Genomic DNA, 20,854 nt, shown 5'->3' with positions numbered 1-20,854 from the left:
CAACTCACCTTGTGTTTGGCTGGTGAGCAGGAGGGTACATTTGTGCCTTCCTTTCTCTCAGGAGTCAATTTTTATTGTGGCAGTGACTGTTCTTGCCATTTCTTAATACTTGAGGGGTCACAGGGTCAATGTCCAGTTTGCACAGTTGCTACATTTTCCTGTTCTCTATTCATATAAACATGTTTGTAGTGTGACTCAAATCTGTCCAAGAGGCAGGACCTGTCCTGAGGCTGTCTGTCACCTCCCTAGAATATGGGCTGTTCTGTCTGCACCTCGAGCAGGGGACACAAAGGCGATGCAGAACACAGGAGCAATGACTTAATTATTGTCCCACCTACCAGGGGCATAGCTCTGGGCAACAGTAAAAACTAGCTGCATGCTTCTTAGAAAGATCTGGCATCAGCTGGCATTTGGGGAATGTCTTCTGCTGAAGTGGCCACTCGGATGAAATATTGCAAGTGAACGACTTTGGTTTTGTTGACGAGGATGTAGGGGGCTGCAGGGGGATGGAATCTCACTTCACTGCTCATTTCTTTGCAGCCTTGTGGATGATCGGTGTGTTGTACAGCCAGAAGCAGGTGATCTTAACAACCCACCCAAAAAATTCAGAGGTAAGTCGGTCAGACAGCTCCTTACCCTTCTGCTTAGAAATGATTCTTCGTTCTGTGCAGTGATGTGTAACAATTTCTGGCCTCTGTGCTTTCTGTAGCATATTTTAGTGCCATCTTCTTCCACCAATGACAGCTCATGAGGAAAAATGTGTGTGTGTTGAATGTCTATGGGATTGTGGTGTTTTAACCTGAGTCAGCTCCACCCAGTGGGATGGGGGAGAGGAAGAGTGAGAAGACTCACGTGTTCAGATAAAGGCGTTTAGTAGATGAAGGAAAAGCTTCACACACAAGCAAAGCAAAACAATGCCTTTGTGAATTCATTCCTCATTTCCCATGGGCAGGCAGGTGTTGGGCCAAGACAAATGCCATCACTCCAGGCGCTCCCAGCTCTGTATCCTGGCATGATGCTCTATGGTCTGGGATATCCCTGGAGTTGGCTCTGCCCCCCCAGCTCCTCGTGTACCCCCAGCCCTCACAGGTGAGGTGAGGAGCAGAGATCTGCTCAGCAGTCACTGAAACATCCCTGTGTTATCAGCAGTTTCCAGCACAAATACAAAATGTGGCTCCACCAGCTACTGCAAAGAAAATTAACTCTGTCCCAGCCAAACCCAGGAACTGATAAGAAGCCTTTGTGAGGGGATGGGGTTGAGGTTGTCAATTGTTTGCCTTTCAGATCTGTCCAAACTTCCAGGATCCCTGGAAATTTCATTTCTTTTTCTCCATTCTATCACACATTCTAATTACCCAGTACCAAACCTGCCTCAGGGAGGAGGAAAACAAAAAGAAGCAAGTGTTTGCCACAACTCTTGTTGTCTGACCTGATTTGATACGAGCTACCTTGGGCTTTGCTTTCATTCTGCCAGGAGACTTATGCCCGGTGATAAGAAATTAGGGATGCTGCTTTGCACAGTTTGGCAAGGGCTGACTTGTCCAAGAAAGGCCTCAGACAGGAAGAGAAGCACTAACTGGGATTTTGTTTGCAAAGACCTTGAATTCTTTTTCTCACCCCTGGGTTGCACCTTCTACCCAAAGGATAACTCTGCCAAATGTTCTACAGTTCTGATCTGGATTTTATTGTTTCAGATGTAGCAGCAAATGTGTGTCTTGCTTCTTTGAATCTTGTTTCCTTGGTTGTGCTTTGCCTTTATCAGGGCCTCAGAACCACCATAATTCCATTCAGGTTTGGCCAGAGCTGCAGGTGATGGCTCTTGAAAATCGTGTACCATCTGTACTGCTAGTTTTGCTTGCTGTTATTTGGGTGGACTTGGGGTTTTTTGCCATGACACAGTGTCACATATAATGAAACTCTCCTTTTAAAATATTGCTGAAGTCTGTGAGTTCTTGTTGGTTTTTCTCCCTTTTTTCCTGGAAAACTGAAGAGCTGATAATTGAAACACTAAAGAGGCAACCTGGGGAAGTTTCAGCATTCAGTGTTAAACTCTCCAAGAAAGAACAATGTTGTTATGTGAAGCAGAGCCTTGACTTGAGGCATTCTTGATGTTAAAATCATATGAAAGAATAAAGCCAGATTTGACTGAGACTGCTGGGTGCAGAAGGAGGCGGGGGGAGAGAGAGAAAAGAATGAGAAAAAGGCAATTCTTGCTAGCACAGTTTAGGAACTGCAAGTACAGAGAGACATTTGTCTGACATAAAACACCGTGGTTAGACATTGTAAATGTTCTCATATTACTTATAATTTATACAGGGAGAAAGAATGGTGTGAACCTTTTCCAACCTTTGTAGTTACTTCAGTGAAGCTTTCATGGGGAAGTTTATGCTTAATGGTAAATGGCAACAAGAGCCATAAAATTTTAGCAGGCTTTTGTCTTATTTATACGCATACTTTGTAAGTGTAGTCTGAGATAAAATGCTTTCCATGATAAATATGCTCAGAAGAAGTAATAATGGAGTTCATCACCCCATCTTCACCAGAAATGGAAAATACCCCATTTTTGTGCAGAAGTTAGATGGGCTTGGAGTAACCTGGAATAGGGGTGTCCCTGCCCATGGCGGGGTGGAATGGGTTGAGTTTTGAGGTCCCTTGAACCCAAACCATGTCTGAATCCTACTGGTCATCACAGCAGCTGCAGGCCTGAGCAGTGGGGTCACGCACTGGTAATTAAGAAGGAATGTTCAAAAATCTTCTTGGAGCAAGAACAAAATGAATCAAATGGAAGTGACTTGCATTATACCCTTACAGAGGACTGGAAAAGCACTTCAGTGGTTCTGTGACCTGTTTTGTGTCCCTGTGCTCCAAGGTGTCCAGATGCAGGTCAGTCCTCTCCTGGGATGGACACTGAGCCTGTGACCTTTGGCCAGGCTTGGGGATCTTATTTTTGGTATCATTTTTAGAGAAGTGTCATTCTGAGCTCTTCAGAGCAGATCTGTCTTCTGTGGGCAGATGTAAAACAGTTGTAAATATAAATTTCATGCTTAATCAATGTGAGGAGAGATCTCTAGAAGCAAGATTGACTGCTTAGATATGCATACATGACTCCAAGAAAATTCAGTGTGAAACTCAAGCCTATCTATCCAGTGGCAGAATGGATCCATCCTGCTTTTTCTCCTAACCACAGGTGCTTCAGGTTGTAAAAAGTCACGTTGCCAAGGCTGCATTTAATCGCTTGCATCTGGTGGCAGCAGCAAGGCCCTGGTCTAGAGGGTGGGGGATTTTCTTTCTACTTTAGACCCTTGAAATGGAGCAGAGCTGCTGTGCACAAAGTGGAGGGTGTGCACCATCCCTCTGCCTGGAGAGAGGGATTTGGCAGGAATGCTTCACTGTGAGTATGTTCTGTCACTGAGCACTGATAACCTGCTCGTGGTGTGAAAATAGCCCTGCCTGAGGAACGTGTTCCTAAAAACAGCCACTTCCCAGCTGAAACGGAGGTGGGGTTTGTGTGCTAGGAAATCACTGCTTGGGAAAAGATCAGCTTGGAGTTGTCCTGAGGCAAACAGAGCGAGGGAAGCTGGGTGTGTGTTTGGTGGGACAGGAGCATGTGCAGCAGCAGGGCTGGAGTCGGAGCTGGGAGCGACAGAGCCGTTCAGTCTGCAGGGAGGGAAGCGAGCAGAGGGATCCTGAGGACACCAGGGCTGGCTTTGTTGACAAAAGTTGTGGAAAAAGTAGGCTGACAGATGGATCTGGTGGTGGGGGAGCCCTGGAAGGGGTGAGGTGCAAGAGGCAGCTGAGAGTCAGAGGCGGTGGTGTTCAGGGTTGGAGTGTGGAGTAAAAGTGTAAATGAGATGGTAAAAAAACCAAAAAGAATTCCAGGGCTATTAGATGGAAAAAAGTGAGGTGCTGGAGTTGGAAAGAACTCCAAAGAAGTCAGTGCAGCATGCTCAAGTTCTCGTGAGTGTTTAGCTGCAGTTATTTCACGTGGTAAATGCTGTGGTGTCTCTAGGTCATTAAAACATTCATTTGATCACTTGAAGGTGTGAAGGCTGATACTTTTTCTTACTCTTCTCCATCCTAACCAGGATTTCATAGCACCTGAGGTCAGTGGTTTGAGGTTGGATGGTAGTTATGGTCTAAGATTTCGGTGGATTTTTTTTCATTCTGGCTTTCTGTGTCCACTTTAAATATGGTGGTTTGGGTGTGTTTGGTATTTTTTCAAGTACGGTGTTTCTCTGGACCTTTGTGCTTCCAACACCAAATAATTCAAAAGTCCTCTAAAACTGCCTTGCAAAATGTGAAGACTGAAGAGTACATTCATTAGGGTGTTCCTTTTTTAAAAAGTTAATGTGCAAAAGAGGTTTTTTTACTTAACTGTTGTAAATGACTGTGTACAGGTGAGATTACTGGAAGAAATCCTACTTGTACGAGTCTCCAAAAAAAAGGCAGTGTGGCAGTTCCTTAGTTACCTGCACTTCTTTGAACAGAAAAGACATTTAATGTTTTCATTAAGCTGGAAGCACTGCTCTAATTGCCCTCTTTGAGTGTGACTGTGCAGCTGAAGAGTGGCTATAAATGAATTTCCTTTGAACGTGCATGGATTGATGTGGGAGGTACGAACTGGAGCTGAGCCTCAGCCGGGCTAAAAGCCCTGTGTTCCACTGGAAATCACTCCTGCTGAAATGCTCGGAGAGATCCTTATTCTGCAAGTGAAAGTCAGCCCTGCCCGTGGTGGTGGAGCTGCAGCAGAGCCTGGGGCTCGTGATTTTGTGCTGGAGCTGCTGTTCTGGGCTCTATTAGTGAGTTTGACTGTGCATTTGCAGAGGTTTGTGTTCATTTGTACTGGAGCGCAGCCCTACGCGAAGCCAAATGTGTTTGTTTAATGCAAGACACTGCTACTACAGCAAAACAGTCTGTCTGACAGCCTTCTCAGGAAATTCCTTACAGCTCTTTATTTGGGATGCAGAGCTGTCTGCCAGGCTTCCAGCAGCCCTGCAATAGCTGCTTGAAACTCTGGCAAAAAGGGCACGCACTGGGTTAATTTGTCCAGCAGCTCCCTCCTTCCAGAACATTGTTTTAGTAGTTGCTGGGCAACACTCTTTTTTTGGCAAGATGTTCAAGGAATGAACCCATATCTTAGACTTAAAATACCCTCATGGCGAAGCAGAAGAGGAGTAGTTCAAATTCTGTTTGTTCTTTTGATCCTAATCCATACTGTGCTCCTGTGGCTGGTGCCTCTGCAGGTGTGGGGGGCCAGCCCTGGGGGGCTCAGCCTGGAGCTGCAGCTTCATCTGCAATAGGAGGAACTCCCCAGGCAGCTTCAGTTTATAAATAGATGGGTATAAAAACTGTATTTAGTATGAATTATGGAATGGCTTGGCTTGGGAGGGACCTGAAAGCCCATCCAGTGCCACCCCCTGCCATGGCAGGGACACCTTCCACTGTCCCAGGCTGCTCCAAGGCCCAATGTCCAGCCTGGCCTTGGGCACTGCCAGGGATCCAGGGGCAGCCACAGCAGCTCTGGGCACCCTGTGCCAGGGCCTGCCCACCCTCCCAGGGAACAATTCCTTCCCAATATCCCGTCACAGTTTTGATGGATGTTCCTGAGTTATCCCTGTGCTCAGCATTGATGAAGTCAATGTGCTTCTCCCCAGCAGAAATGTTTTATGTTTTGCCCTTCAGAGCTTTGCTGTCGCTGATTTGAAGCCTCCCCACCCCTGCTCTGTGTTACATGAAGGAAACTCCGTATGAAGGAAAAATATGAAGGAAATCTGTGATTCATGCAGGTCTGATGGAGACTCTGGAATTCTGTTGCACATGTACACATTATTTACCCTTATTTAGCCAGGCCACGCTTGTTTATAGTTTGGCATCAGGGCTGAGATTAAGGGATTCTTTCAGTGGAAGGGTCACATGCATAATTTCCCCAAACACTTCTGAAAATTAAAAAACAAGCTAAAACAAATAACCAGGTCCCTCTGCCTGTTGGTTTTGGAAGAGGATGAGCAGCATATAGAGTGCCCTTTGTAGGCTGTGGGGTGGCTCAGTGCTGTGTTCATCATGAATTTTTGGTGGGATCATCCTGAGGTTCCTGTGTTCAGCTTCTAGTAAGTGGGCAGCCTTGGATCCTGGTGCTCTCCACGCACACTTTTCCTGATCTGCTGTGGTGAAAGTGATGATACCAGCTTTTTAAACTTTGATGGGAAATAGCCTGAATTGTTTGACTCTCTCAGCTGAGTTGGAGTGGGTGTTTTGCAGAGGATTGAGCTGGAATGGTGGTGAAGAGGCTGAGGTAGACCTGAGCTGCACAGCCAAGTTTGGGCTTCTTTTCATTTTGAACATGGAGTTTCTAATGCTGCTAAAATGCTTGGATTAATTATTAAGGTGCCTGGATTCCTTTAAGGAATATTTAAACTAGAGTCTAAACATGGCTTCTTTTTCCCCCTCTGATATTAGCAGTTCAAATAGCAGGATTTGTTTTCATGCAGGAAGCAGAACTTTGGGGAGTGTCTGAGTGCTAAGGCCAAAGCCTTACAGAGACATCCATCTCTTGCAATAGAAACTCCTTTCCAGTTCTGAGATGTCCAAGTCAGATTAAAATGCCCGTGCTGAATACCAGAAGTAGAAAGTGAAGCATAATAGTAAATACCCACTTACCAACTTCTCTGTTCTGCAGCCAAACATTATAAAAAGAAACAATGATGCCTCTTACCCCATTTTCAAAAAGAGTAAAAACCAAAATAAGAAGTGTAAAATAAAAAAAAAAACTTTTAGGTTGTTCGATGGAAGAGAAAAATGATAAAAATAGAGTCTGTTGTTGTTGTGCCTATAATTTCTTTTTATTCAAAATTGAAGCATCGAGCATTTTGAGTAAAAAAAAAAAAATCTTTCAATCTTGCTGAATTAGGATATAGTTAAATCTAAAATACATTATGCTGCCTTGAGGAGGAATCTTTCAGTATTTATAGAGCTGCACTAGAAAACTGCCAACTGCTTGTACACATTTGAATTTGCTGCCCTTTATAAGATGAAGAAATCCTGAATCCTGTCTCTGAATTGTGAAACTTTAGCCCACTGCAGCCTACGTGCAAGCAGATGTTGGGGACAATTGTCACTGCAGCATTTAGGTATTTTAAAAAAGCTGGGAAGTTGGAGGTGTTGCTTTTTCATGCAGACAAGTTTGCTTTATATCTGCTAAGGCTTGGGATACCCTGCTCAGGGTGGATGCAGGAATCAAAGGGAAGGTTGGTTGGGCTTTTTATCACGGAGAGTGAATTGGAAAGTTGTTTTTATTTCATTTCCCACATCTCTTTCAGTGGTTCCTTACTGGCATGTGAAGCCAGACAAGTTTGTGGTGCAGTCAGTAAATACTTGTGATGGAGTACCAGGATATCCCAAAGACATCCTGACTCTGTGGTGCTTTGTTGCCCAGAGCAGCTGGGGCTGCCCCAGGATCCCTGGCAGTGTCCAAGGCCAGGGTGGACATTGGGGCTTGGAGCAGCCTGGGACAGTGGAAGTTGTTCCTGCCCATGGCAGGGTGGGAATAAGATGAGCTTTAAGGTCCCTTGCAACCCAAACCCTTCAGGGATTCTGTGTTGATGTGCTTAGCAGAGATAATGAATAAATGACTGGCCAAATAATTACTGCTTTAATCAAGGTGGTTTTGGATACTTTTTTTCCTGCATCCTACTGGTGGCATACCAAGATCACTGGGAAGGGTCTGTGTGGCACAGATCAAGAGTGTCTGTCCAAGTCAGTTGTGGGCAGGAGGAGCTGGCTCTGTGAGGCACAGGCTGCAGAGATTTGCTGGGCTGTGTTTCCCTGCTGCTCTGTGCCCGGAGTCCTGTGGCCAAACATCTGCCTGCCAACTCCTGGGTTTCAAGTGCTTTCATCTGGGATGTTTTGCATGGAAATGAAGGCAGAGCAAAGCCCCTTTGAAACAGAAAGTGCTATTAATATGCATAACTGGAACACTGTGTGAAACTCAATCTGTTGGTTCAGGTACAGCAGAGGAAGGAGGGGGGGATTTATTTGAATGCCTGGTGAGAAGTTTGGTCTGTGCACTTGGTCCATCAGCAAATGTGGGTGGCAGTTCAGTCCTGATGAGTTCTGAGTGGGACAAGGGGGGTTGACTGTGCCCTAAAATTGAAGAAATAAGCAAAATGCTGTTTTGAACATGCATTCTTTCTCAACTCTTGCAGGTCTGAGCCTTTTCCCCTGTGGAAAGCTCTCAGGGTATTTCAGGTAGGATCGAGGAAGGGATTGCCAAAAAGCAGTGCTGAGCTATTAAGTAGAGCAGCTCTGTTAATAAACCTGGTCCCAACCTTGTAGACAAAAGAATACTGTGGCTTTGTTGCCATAGTTTCAGTGCAAAATCTGACCTTAGCTACAATAACATTCGGTTAGAAAGAACTAGCTAATCAGTTTTCTAAAATTAGTGTGTTCCCCAGTACATAAGCCAGTATGAACAGGATATTTAATGAAATAATATACTTAGTCACAAGAGCCCAAGGGAGTGAAATGCCTTGATGAATTGTGGGGGCGGGGTGACATTGGTGCCTATCTTTTAATATAACAAAGTTATTGAAATTGGTGGCTTGCACTGTTGTGCTCCTCTCTGCTCCCCATCTCTTTTGCTCTGTTCCTTTTGAAAGGCTCTCAGAGTATGTTCTGTGAGCTGGGAAGATTGAGGTGCTGGGGAGTCTCATCGATCCCAATTACTTCCAGAGGACCTTCAGGTAAACTGCAGAGTGGGTGTTGTGCTTTCTGCCAGCACAGCCCGAGTGCTCTGCAGGGGAAGGAGTCTCACTCGTTTAGAAGGATGCAGACAGATGGATAATGTCATGAATTGTGTGGAAAAACCCTGTGTATGAGAGCAGAAGTCTCCCAGGTACTGGGAACATCTTGAGCTGTACACTCACTGTCTAAAGTGCTGAGAGACTTAAGGGAGAGCCTCAGGTAAGGTCTGGGGTGTAAAATCCTGCTGGCAGTCCAGAACTCCTCACTGAGAGTGTATTTATTGTGCCCAGGCTCACTGATGCTGGCCCTGGGGTGAGATTTTATCCAACTGTGGTAACCTAGAGCCAAAGAGTTGTTTTTTTGCAATACAGGAGCTGTGATGAATTATTGTTTTCTTATGTGCAAGTTGGTTATTTGGGTATAAATACAAAAAATACAAAACAGGCAGGTCTGGGGTGGGAGGCTGGGTGAGCTGGTCTGTTCTCCACTGCTGTTGGAATTGGAGTTCTTTGGAGCTGTGTTCACCTACTGTTGGGGGTTTGAGACACCCAAAGACATGGGAAAAGGTCTTTTAGACAAGGATCATCTAAATGATGCTTCTCAATTTGATGGGAGCAGAGTGAGTTACCAGTGCATCATCACCTCTTGTGGCAGGGCTTTGCAGTTGAGGTTAAAAGTGCTTATATTCAGTCAAAAGCAGCTGTAGTTCACTTAAAGACGTTCCCAGGACTTAGCTGTGGGCTGTGCTGGATGTGTGGAAGCACAGACATTCGGTGCCAAACGCACTCAGGTTTGGTTCAGAAAAGCATTTTCAGCTTGGAAATGCTGACACTTGCAGGGCTGAGCTTCAGGCACAGCCTCTTGGCTCTGCTTGGCTTGATGATTCCTGATGAGCCCACAGTCAGGGAAGGTGTGATCTATGCTCCTGGATCATCCAATTCACATTTAGATTTGCATCTTGATGCTTCAGGAGTTTTGGTTTTAGGTCTGCCTTCCCCAGTAAGCTTTAGGGAACCATACCTGGCCTCTTAAGCTTTTTCCCCTTGACGTTTCTCTGTGGCCAGGTTTGATTTCCTCTCATCCCTTGACTTGCTGTGGTTATGAGGTATTTGGTTGTTCAGAGGGAGAAGATGAATGCACTGTGACACCCCTGGGGAGCTCATCTGTGTCAAACTCTTCAGAGAGTCTCTTTGGTATCATCTCCCTTCTCTTGCTTTTAGGGCACAGTGAAGTTTTGTGCTGCTTGCAGTAGCAGTAAATTACACTAAAAACTTACTTTAATTAAAAGATAAGGCTTTATATTTTGAAATGAGTTACAATTCAAAAATACATTAATTTATTTACTTTAGAAGACAAGAGATAAATATGTTAAGTCCCCATATCAAGGAGGCCTTACAGGTGCTGTGTCCAAGTGCCACATGGAAGTCATTAGTCCAAGAGGAACCCAACGCAGAAATTAAATAATTTCACTTCTGATTTTCTGGGCAGCCTGTTCTTCACTGAGCAAGAGTCCTGACTGCAGTGGTGGTGTCTCAGGGAAGTAAAGCTGCGAGTACTTGTGTTTGAGAGCAGTCAGGAGAAAAGTGCTGAGGCTGCCAGCATAGCCAGCCATAAAAATGTGCTGCGAGGGAAGCCAGACCTTGCCAGGTGTCTTCAGCAAACAGCCTGTGCCACTCACGTCTTCCTCCCTTCCCACACTGCTGGAGATAGAATCTTCTGCCCTTCTCCTTGCAGGATCTGGATTCATCCTTCAGGATGAAGTGTAGTACTTAATGTGTCAACACCTGAGTGTGATTCCTGTCCCTCAGTTCCTGCTGCAGTTCTAGCACCTCCAGCTGCATTCTTCACATTGCTGGGTGGAGATCAAGGTGCCAGTGCTGATCTGTCAAGCTCCTGGTGATTTGGGGCCTGAGTGTATAAAAACCCCCAGTCTTTCCTGCCTGACTTGAAAGTTTGTCATCCAAACTCCAGGAAACGAGCTGTTGGTGAAGGTTCTTGTCTCTGAAAACTGCTTTGCATTTTTTTGCCATCCAGAGAGGAGTTCACTGCTGTGAGGTCAGTCTTGAAAAGCACCTTACTGGATCTTTAGGAATAAACTGTTTGTTTCCTTGCTTGGCAGCTGGCTGGCTGAGGGGTAGGGAATAGCAAAAATCCTGGATTAGCTTTGGTGGCCCCTGACAAATGTGTAAAAGAAGCCTTATGTCTCATGTGAGTGTGGAAACACCAGAATAGCCACTATAGATTGACACTGAGCGCAGTGCTCCTTGAAAATTTTATTCTAATGAACAGCTATTCAGTCAGAGAGGGACTTACGTGTTAGGGTTAACACTTCTTCATTTCTGATTTGAGAAAACAGTCAGCACTGAGCCCTCAGTGTTGGCAATTATCATCTGTTTTGATTATGTAATGTACAGAAGTTCAACAAAAACATAACTCCTTGTGTTGTGGTTGAAGAGCCTTTCTGTAGCTCTCAGTGAGATGTTCAGAGTAAGAAATCTCCTGCAAGCTCTACAGACAGCAGAGAAACCATGACAGTGCTGAAAACACTGCTACAGGATCCTCCCCTGCCTGAACCAGAACAAATGATGCCTGAGCTGGGTTTTATTGAGGATACAGAGCTGTGCTATGCAGAAGCAATCTGGTAGCACTTAGACCTTGCGTTTAGTGAATGTCAACCCTTTTATTTGTTGAGGTTAAAAATTATACAAGGAAAAAATAAACACAGCACTTGCAGGCATGAGGAAGTGAGGGAGCTGGATGAGGGAGCAGCCATCCTGAAAAGGAAAAAATCTGAGCTAGAGGTACAAAAATGCTTTCCCTCCCCTTTGGAGCAGCACGTGATCTCCAGCCAGCACCAGTTGGCTTTGACCAGCCCTGGGGGCAGAGGTTTGGGCTGGTGGTGGCCCAGCACTCTCTGGGACCCAGTCCAAAGGGGCTGGTTTGGGTTGGGGATTCCAGTCCACAGCTGCTCCTGCTGCCATAAAGCTGCGTTTTATTGTCAGAGAAAGAGGAATAAATCTCAGCATTATTAGAATGTAACCAGCACCAGTGTGGAAAGAGGAAGAGTTCAGTCCCCTCTGCAGGGGGGAACAGGACCAGAGAGGGCTGAGCTGGGTGTTGACATTGGTGTTTTCCCAAACTCCTCCCCAAAGCAGGAATTGCGGTGCTGATCTGGCAGATGCTCCAGACTCAAAGCTTTGATTTACCAGCACCAAAGGCCCCAAAGAAAGCACCAAGTGATGGATCTGTGATGTTGCCTGGTCACAAACAGCTTCAGCACAGAGCCTTTCTCAACCACAGCATTTTCTTGTACCTTTAAATGGATTTTTATGGCAAATGCATCCAGGTGCCTTTGACTTCTTGCTCATGTCTTAACATCAGTACTGAGCGAAGAGGCTTTTTGGAGCAGACACTTTTGTGCAACTTCACTGAGGGTTGTGTTGACTTACTTCGTTCTGTCCTTCAAAAGTGCATTTTCCTTATTGATTAAAAAGCAAATAATGTGTCCCATACTCAAGTGATTGCTACAAAAACTGATCAGAACTTGAGGTCCTGTAAGAGTGACTTGATCACCACATTTTCCTGGGAAATTACAATTGTGTCTTTGCTGTAGGAGCATTTGGCAGTGTTATGGGATGGTGGCTCTGTGCCCTGCATGTGCTCTGTAGGGAGAATAATCTTTCCCTGCTGCAAAGTGCATCCTCTCTAAATAGGAATGGCAGCACCCTGAGCTCGTGCCTTGGGGATTGGAGGTAAATCTGAAGGCAATATAGATTTTACAAATAACGTTCTGGGTTGGCATTGACAAGCTTTAAAATAAGTAAAGAATTTCTATCCTCCCACTCCCTGTCAGGCAGATGGCCTTGGTCATGAAGAATGACAATGAGGAGAAGATCCTTCAAATATGATTTATAAGATTTAATCCCAAATATAATTTTTTCCATATGCAGCCTGTCATGTGCTGAAAGTTTTTGTGTTCTGTGAGGATTTGGGAAACTTGACAGATGATAATTCTGCGTTGGGATCGGAATTTGCCTGCAGAGAACTCTGGGCTGTAACAGCTTATTTGTATTGCAGTCTCCTTACAGGTTCATGTATATATTTCTGTATGTAAGTATATACAAATAAACATTGTAGGAAAAAGGAGTACAGTATCTAGAGATGATCTTACATTTATGTTTAATTGTAGTAGCTTATGCTATGAACATCCACCAGTATTCCACAGCAGCTCTTTTTAATCTTAGTATTACGGTTGACATTTAATTTGTAGTCATTATCTGATGCAAAACTAACTGAGAGGATGTGTTTTCATGTTTACTTTTTTAGTATTTAGGTGCAGTTACCTTGAAAGATCAGAAGGCATCACCACAGCTGCTCGCTGTTCCCAGTCCTCAGCGCTGAGCAATACTGGGAGGACCTTGAAGGCAAAGGAGTAGCAGGGAGAGCTGTAAAGGGAAGGAATGTAATTAGTTCTTTGCTTCTGTGGAGTGTTTGATTGAGGGGAAACCTTGCAGCTGCACTGAGGCTGAACCGCTTAAGGGCGTGTTTCCAGAGGGGTGTCACAATTCCCTGTGCTGCCTCTGCACCCCGAGCCAGCACCCACTAAATGGGGAGAGGGCATCGCGTAAGGATGGGAGGAAAAACCTTAGCAAGGTTTTGAGGAGATGTGGAGTCCACGTGGGGTTCTTATTGTTCCCACTGATGAGTAAAACAATGTTCAGAATTGAACAGGAGAAAATACTCTGTTCTTGCAGCTTCTCCATGAATCCCTTACTGAGAAAGAATACAAAAATATCCAAACTTTTAATTTCCTGTAATTCAGCAGAAAAAAGAAGCACGACCCAAAACCTCAGTGAAAAAGTAAAGTTCTTGAGAGGAAAGAAAAAAATCAGAAAAATTGGTTCTTGTTTCCAGACACTTTCCAGGGACAGGGGATTTTTATGTGCAGAAATTCCTTTCTTTCAGCTTTCAGTGTTATTTCCATACCTGATGGCTGCATACATTTGTGCTGTACTGAGGATCTTTGTGATCCTTCACTGAGGTTTGCTCCTGCCTAAATCCAGGAAGGGATTGAGGGGAGCTGTCTGCATCTCACTCTGAATTAATTCCATCTTGCTGTACCTTGTGTTCCCTCCAGGTATTTCCAATGTTTACATTTTCTGTCCTTTCTTGTACCTTTTCTGTGCAGAAACTACTGGATTTGCCTGTCTGCCCTGGGTTTTTAGAAGTCTGGTGAGCCTGGTCCTTGCTCTGATGTTTAATGCAGGATTGAAGTTAAACATTGTGTTGGGAGCTAGATATCAAAGTATTCAAAAACCAGAAATGAAAGGGAAAAAAGTGTGAAGTAAAGAAGCTGCAGCCTCAGACTGAAGAACTGGGGAACTTTAAAAGAAAAACTTTAATCTGTCAGAGATTTTGAAGTGTTTGTCACTTAATGTTCCTTCCTTCAAGTCCTGGTTGGAGGCTCATTTCAGAAAACCACAATGACTCAGCTACTTTGAATATCTGTTCCGTGGCGCGTGTTGGAAGCTCCCAGAGTTTCTCCCGCCTCCAAATGTGGTTTTTATTGGTGGATAATTCACTGGCAGTATCTTGTGCGCTGTGCTAATTTAAACCATGCTTCCAATATTTAGATTTTTAAAGTGTAAAGGCCTAGTGCCCTGATATTCTAAGTAGAAAGGGGAACATTTGTTTATAAATATTTATTATTTTGCAAGTGTAAAGGTAAGCTTATCTAGATTTTTGTTCCAGATAAATGCTGAGTTCCTCTGTACAACACTAAAAGTTCTTGAGGGTGAGATTTGCCTAGTGCTGTGTTTTATGTCCTCACGCTCTTTGGGAATGGTATGGGGAGAGTTGGTTCACGGCAGAGCTTTTGCTGAATCAGTCAGGTGACCTACTGAGAGTTCCTGAATGTGTCAAAAGGAATTTTTGAGCAAATCCTGTGTGAATACACGCAAACCAGTTTTGTTTTGTTAAGGAACCACGTGGCTGTGGTCGGGCTGCAATAACCTTTTTATCCCCGTTTAACACTCAGAAGCCTGAGGATGGTAGGAATAGGTGATAGGGACTGGATATTTGTGATGATGGGAAAAGGAAGGTGTCCAGTGGAACAGCCTTTCCTGAGGCGTGGATCCACAGGAATTTTCACCATCTGAGATGGAGCTCTGGCAGGCAGCGTCCCGTGAGGGTTTGCTGTGCTGGGTGCCACCACCATCTGCCAGGATGGGCTTTTGGGATTCCCACGGAGCCAGTCCAACCTCTGGGCTGGAATTTCTACAGTGGCTGAGTGGCTGAGGCGCTGCCCTTGCTCTGCAGCGATTCCTGGTGCTGGCACTGTGCGAGGGCTGAGCGCGCAGGAATAATCCGTGCTCCTCGCTCCGCGTTTCCCCGGTGTGCATGGAAGTGTTGCCATGGAGGAGAGCGTGGGGTGGGAGTAGGCAGGAACCAGCTGCCTGAGGGCCGCGCTGGGAGCAGTGGGGGAGGATCCTCCGGCAAGGCTGCTCTTGCAGGCAATCCTGGGAACTTCTGCTGTCCAGAGCTGTGTGCGTTCCTTGGGGAGACAGATGGTTTGAGGCGAAGGGTGGAGCTTTTATGTGAGCAAAGTGGCTTTCCCTGCACTGCTTGGGAGGGAGGAGGTGAAGACCTCATGGGCATGGTGGCCTTCATGGGCCTTTGGGTTTAGTTGAGTTCCTTGTCCATCCTGTGTGCATTTCTGCACTGTCTGAACCAGTTTAAAAAAGACTGGCTGTGGCACTCGGTGCTGTGGTTTAGTTGATGAGGAGGTGTTAGGGCACAGGTTGGACTTGATGATCTCAAAAGTCTTTTCCAACATAGTTCATTCTGTGATTCTGCCCCTTCAAGGGTGTGCAGAACAACTGTGTTACTTCTTTGGAAGTCCTCTGCAAATTTTTAATCTAGCAAAAGGGTGTTCTGATGGTGAACTGACGGATCCATCTGCTCCATCACGGTGGGTTTATCAACAGTTTCACTTTAAACATTTTTAGTGAAAAAGTTGATTTGTGTCTGTAACTGGCATATGGCTTAAGGCTTGTACTCAGCAGCTGTTTGGGTGTATTTATTAGTAAAAGTACCACGCAGGGATGTTTGACAAGAAAATCTTGGTCTCTGGGGTGAGCTTGGGGTGTTTGAAGTCACTCAGAATCCACGAGCAGCCCTCGAGTGCAGGCTGGAAGCTTTCTCAGTTTAGCGGTCATTCGTGTCCCCAAACGTGGGACACAGTGTCTGAGAGTGTGGGCAAGCTGATGACAACTTTCTAGACATGTTACATCAAAGAAATGGAGATAATGTGCATGAAAATTACAACACTTGGCAGTGTCTGTGGTAGTGCGAGTTCAGGGCTGCAATAGCAAATCTGCTCCATCCGTGTCTGCAGCACTGTGCTGTCCCTACTCTGCCCTGCTGTCACACTTCCAGCCTCAATATTGCCTTGTAAAAAATACAGGATTATTCTCACAGTATCATAGAAGCGTTTTGGCTCAGAAACTGCTCTGCAGTCCACGTGGTTCTCTAGCAGCTCATCTGTTTCTCCTCAAATACTGAGGTTTTGTAACGTTTTTAACCATATTTTCAATGGCTTCACCTTGTAAAAAAAAGCCTTCAAAGCTTTTGGAGTGAGCAGTAGGGGAAATCTGTAGAGTGGAAGTGCTGCCACAGGGCACCAGTGACACTTCTGTTCATTAATGGTTCTCTGTGTTTACCAGAGCTGAAGATGATGGAAATACAATTCACTGAGTTTGTGCCAGCCAGTATCTTCTGTTTAGACCCATAATCCTTTCTTGAAGAAGTTTTTCATTTCACTTATGTGGAGTATCATGAGTGCTCTTTAATAAAAAATAATGAATTTGTTCTGCAGATACCTAATGTGCAGTTTGTGTACTTGAATGGAAAAGTAGCAGACTTCTGGGATATTTTCAGTGGGCAAAGAGAAGGCATGGTTGTCACCTTTTAAAAGTCCAGAGACTTGGCAGACAAATTTACCTCACTGCTTCCAGTGGCATCCTCCTCAAAACATCTTCGTAGAATGGGAAATCCATGTGGGAAGTCCCAAGTGCTCCTCCAGATCAAAAAGCTCAGGAAGCTGCAGATAATCAGCTTTTCACATAGGTTTGGGGTTTTTTTTTTTACATAATGTCCATATCCTCAGATGTTTTGAGGGGAGCTTTGTTCTGCTTTTATCATTTATCTTAGAATAAGGTTCAGATATTTCATCAGGACAGTTGGCACTTTCCATGATGGAGCCTTTGGATAACATCAGTTGTCTGGGTTTCACTGGGGATCTGCTGAAATAGTTATTTCTGAATCTATTTTTGAGCATCTCTAATACCAAGGACACTTGCAATCCACATTTCATAGCTTGTGTCTGGTTTATCATGTGGGAGTTGCTGGTTGGATTGAGAGGTTGAGAATCTTGTTTTTTTCCAAAGGTTGGAGTTGTTGTGGGTAAAAATTACCTGAGGCATCTACAGGTGAGTAACATAGTCCAGTGCTACCTCATGCTGCTGCAGTTTTCCTCTGGAGCCATAAATCTGGGAAGCATTGTTTTAAACCTCCTCCTTGGGAGAGCTGGCAGGAGCTGGTGCATTGAGCCCTCCTGGAGCTGAGGGTGCCGAGGGCTGGGTTTTAGGGGCTGGAACCAGCAAGTGGCACCATAGGGGTGAAGTGGCACCGCTCAGGCGTCACCGCTGGTGAAGTTCTGAGACCTCCCCCTCCATTTACAGCAGAGCCAGAGGGGGCTCCAGGAGCTTTTGGAATGCTCCATCCTGGCTGTAAAACCGCCAGGGCCGGGTCCTGTCCCTCTGTGGGACTAAATCTGAGCGTGGCTGCCTGGGCCACGTGTCACCATTTGAGGCCGTCCCAGCACATCCCCACCAAAGGGTCTCACCTCCTGCTCTGTGGCTCCATCCTGCTGTGCAGACCCACAGCTGGAAATGGATATTATCAAATCTGTGCGATAGAATCGGGGTTTTTTGGTCACTTCTGCTGTTTCTGAATGCCAGGATGTTGTGCAGAAAAGGAAAATTGATCTGAAACCTGATTAAATTATTCGGAACCCTGAAATCCTGGAAATCAAGGCACAAAACTGATGTAGATCTGGAAGCAGAGACTGGACCACCTGACACAACCAGGAAACAGTTCTAATGCAATTATGATACAATTAATAATTGGAAATAAAGACAGTGATTGAAACAAATGAAGGAAGAGAATGGAAAGGAGCAGACAATGTTAAAAGAAGATTTCAGTTTGTTTTTCTGAACTTGGAAGCTTATTTCTGCTTTGAGGCTACCAACAGAGGTGGTATTTGTGAGCCAAGACAACTCTCTTTGCTGACTCTGGGTGGATGTGAGTGTAGGATGCCTTCAGTGATGCAGCTGGTGTTATTTAATAATTCTCCCAGCCCATCCATCACTTCTGAATCCAGCTTTCTCCCTGATTCATGTATTATCATTGTGTCAGTAAGGCAGCTTGAAAGATGCCTGAAAACAGTGAAAATACCTAATGTTCTTTGTGGAAAAGGAAGTTTTTAAATAGCTGTAGCACAAAGTAGCTTGAATACATTTATTTTCTGTAGACTTTTCAGGCACACAGGAAGGCGTGTCTGGTGGTGACAGTGGTCATGCCTTGAGGGGCAGATGGGCACTGTCCTTTTTGACAATCCAGATGCCTTGGTGCACTGTTGTTGTGGTCCAAGGGCTTTGTTACACTTCCACCACAAGGATTTAATTAAGGAGTAACATTATCAGTGCTGCAGTGATAGGTAAAGGTTTGATCATTGCTTCTCCCCTCCTGTTTTCCAGCTGATTGCACACTGGGAAAGCCTCCCAGCTGTGACTGGCCAAGGCCACACTAATGTGCAGCCTTGCTCATCTCTTTGCAGCTGGTGGCGGGGGGACTGAGGGCAGTGAAGCTGTTGATTCACACACCTGTGAGAAGGCAATAATTAATAGGCTTTGACACTCAAGGACTGGTAAATATTGTGGGTTTGAAGGGAAATCGGGCTAGGAAGCACTTGGTGTTTGGGATGGAGCACAGGTGGATGGATGCTTCTGGCTTGACTTGGGTGGAGAGACTGGGACTGCTCCAGGCAGGGAGAGCAGGTTAGAAAGGCAAATCCTGCAGGAGCAGAGTGCTTGTGGGGCAGGTGAGCCCTGCTTTTGCTGCTGTAGCTGCTATGACAGAGGGGTGAGAAGCCTCATTGTAGTTTCAGCAGAATGTTCTTTTTTTCTGGTTGTTTTTGTCTCCAGGATTTCAGGGAAATAGGGGAGGCATTGTTAGCACCTAAACCCAGACTTCTTTGCTTTGTAGTTGGACACGGAGTTAAAGAAATGAAACTTGTGGTTTTCTCTGCAGGTGTGTTTTAGGTCCTTGGTTTATCACATGAAGTTCTGGTGTTCCTGTGGGCTCTTACAGCCTGTTCTCCAGGGAGATATAATCAGCTGTGATAAACCAAGGAGTCAGAGAAGCTGCTCTGTCTGTTGGAAAATAGACAGCAAGTTAGTGGAGTGTTTATTTCTGCAGAAGGCTCACACTGGGAGCATGTATGAAACATCCCTGAGATGGATGATAGCGTGTTCCGCTTCTTTTGCTGGAAGACAGTGAGGTAGTAGAGCAGGCAAAAATAAATTGAATTACATCCATGCATTTAAAAAAGAGAGAAGAAAACAACAACTCAGTTAAAGTTGAAAAAGGACCAGTTTTTCTTTAGTAACTCCGTGTTGTGCTCGTGTGGTAGCACTTTGGCAGCTCCGTGGAGCAGGTGAATTGCATCCCTGTGGGACACGTGGAGCATCCCCAGGATTTGGGAATGTCTTTGCAGGCTCTCAGGTGCTTCAGGTGGTGGCAAGTGCCCCATCAGTGTCTCTGTGACACAATCTCTGGGTGGGTTCGCCTGTTTGCAGTGGCAGCCCTGCATTTACATCCCCGCGGAAGCCCCGAGGACGTGCTGCCGGTGGGATGAGCTCCTGCAGGCCTTGCTGGCGGGCTCTGCTTCCGCTCCCGGCCGCGGAACATTTGTTCTTCCCATCTGCAGTGCAGCCCAGCGGGGCTGGCTGCTTCCCATCGCTGGGATCCAGCTGTCTGCCGTCCCGGATCCAGCGTGGCTCTGCTGCCTTGGCTCCTGGCGCTCACTTCCCTTATTTGGTAACGCACAGCTCTTAAGCTGTTCCTGGAAGGGGCTGTTTTGCTAGTTTAGGGACTATTTTCCACTTTCATTTTTGATCTCTAAAGCCATGGATTGTGTTTCAGCAGCGGTGCTGGCACAGCTTAACTCTTAAGTGCTGTCAGGCTGGAATACTGTGCTTTTTAGAAGTGCTTGGCTGTTTCACTCTCTGCTGTAACGCTCAGCTTTGCTGCTGCAGAGGCAATATATGGCAGCACTTGTGTTTACGGGGTGTATACACCTTGTCAGCATAACCTGCTTATTAAAACGACTTCCAGAGTGCAGCCTTCAGTGCTAAGATTATGTTCTGGAAGCCAGATTTTAATTAGCTGCATGATTTGTTGGCGTTTTCCGTGCTGTGTTCCCAGGAGGGGAAGCGGCGCCCAGCGCCGGAGCGAGCTTGGACAGATTGAGCTGCATCACTTGATAGGCCTCAGCAGAGCATCTCTGGGCCCCTGCCAAAAGGACGGGGACTGTTTAAAGTGGAGAGAGGGAGAGGCCTTTGGGAGGTGAAAGACTCAAGCCCAGGAACAGAAAGCAAGGAATAAAACTCCCCGACTGGGAAGAGATGTAGGCAGCGGCATTTAGCTGCGTTTGCCTGGGAATGCAGCACGGTTGGGCAGCAGGACTCTGTTCAGCTCCAGAGTGGTCCCTGTAGTTAAGGCAGGCCTGGTTTTTTTGCATTTGTCTTTGCTTTATTAAGCCAGTTTCTGGAAGTCTGAACATCTGTGGCAGCTCACCCCTCCTGGGTGCTGCCCATGTCTGCCCACAGTGTTGGTCACAGCTGGCTGTGCTCTGCGAGCTCTGCAGAGGAGACACCAGCTTGGGAATTCACTCAGAACCTGTCAAAGACTGCTCTCAGTTGGCTGCATCCAGAGAGGAGGAGGGTGGGCACATGGCAGTGCGATAGGGAAGGATCCATGGTGTGGGAATCGT

General features: G+C 45.8%; 1 protein-coding gene across 11 annotated transcripts in view; it reads left to right on the top strand.

The window, feature by feature from the left end:
- The window catches only part of ITPR1 (inositol 1,4,5-trisphosphate receptor type 1), a 160,341-nt gene that overhangs the window by 17,872 nt on the left and 121,615 nt on the right, over positions 1-20,854 (top strand). For all 11 annotated transcript variants that reach the window (XM_032121349.1, XM_032121350.1, XM_032121355.1 and 8 more), the window contains one exon: positions 541-611. In XM_032121349.1, coding sequence (XP_031977240.1) covers positions 541-611 — 71 coding nt within the window. The remainder of the gene's footprint in view (positions 1-540; positions 612-20,854) is intronic.

Source organism: Corvus moneduloides, chromosome 11 (genome assembly GCF_009650955.1).
Source record: "Corvus moneduloides isolate bCorMon1 chromosome 11, bCorMon1.pri, whole genome shotgun sequence".
NCBI classification, from domain to species: Eukaryota; Metazoa; Chordata; class Aves; order Passeriformes; family Corvidae; genus Corvus; species Corvus moneduloides.
Note: the sequence above shows the minus strand (reverse complement) of the source record. Positions and strands in the feature narration are given on the sequence as shown.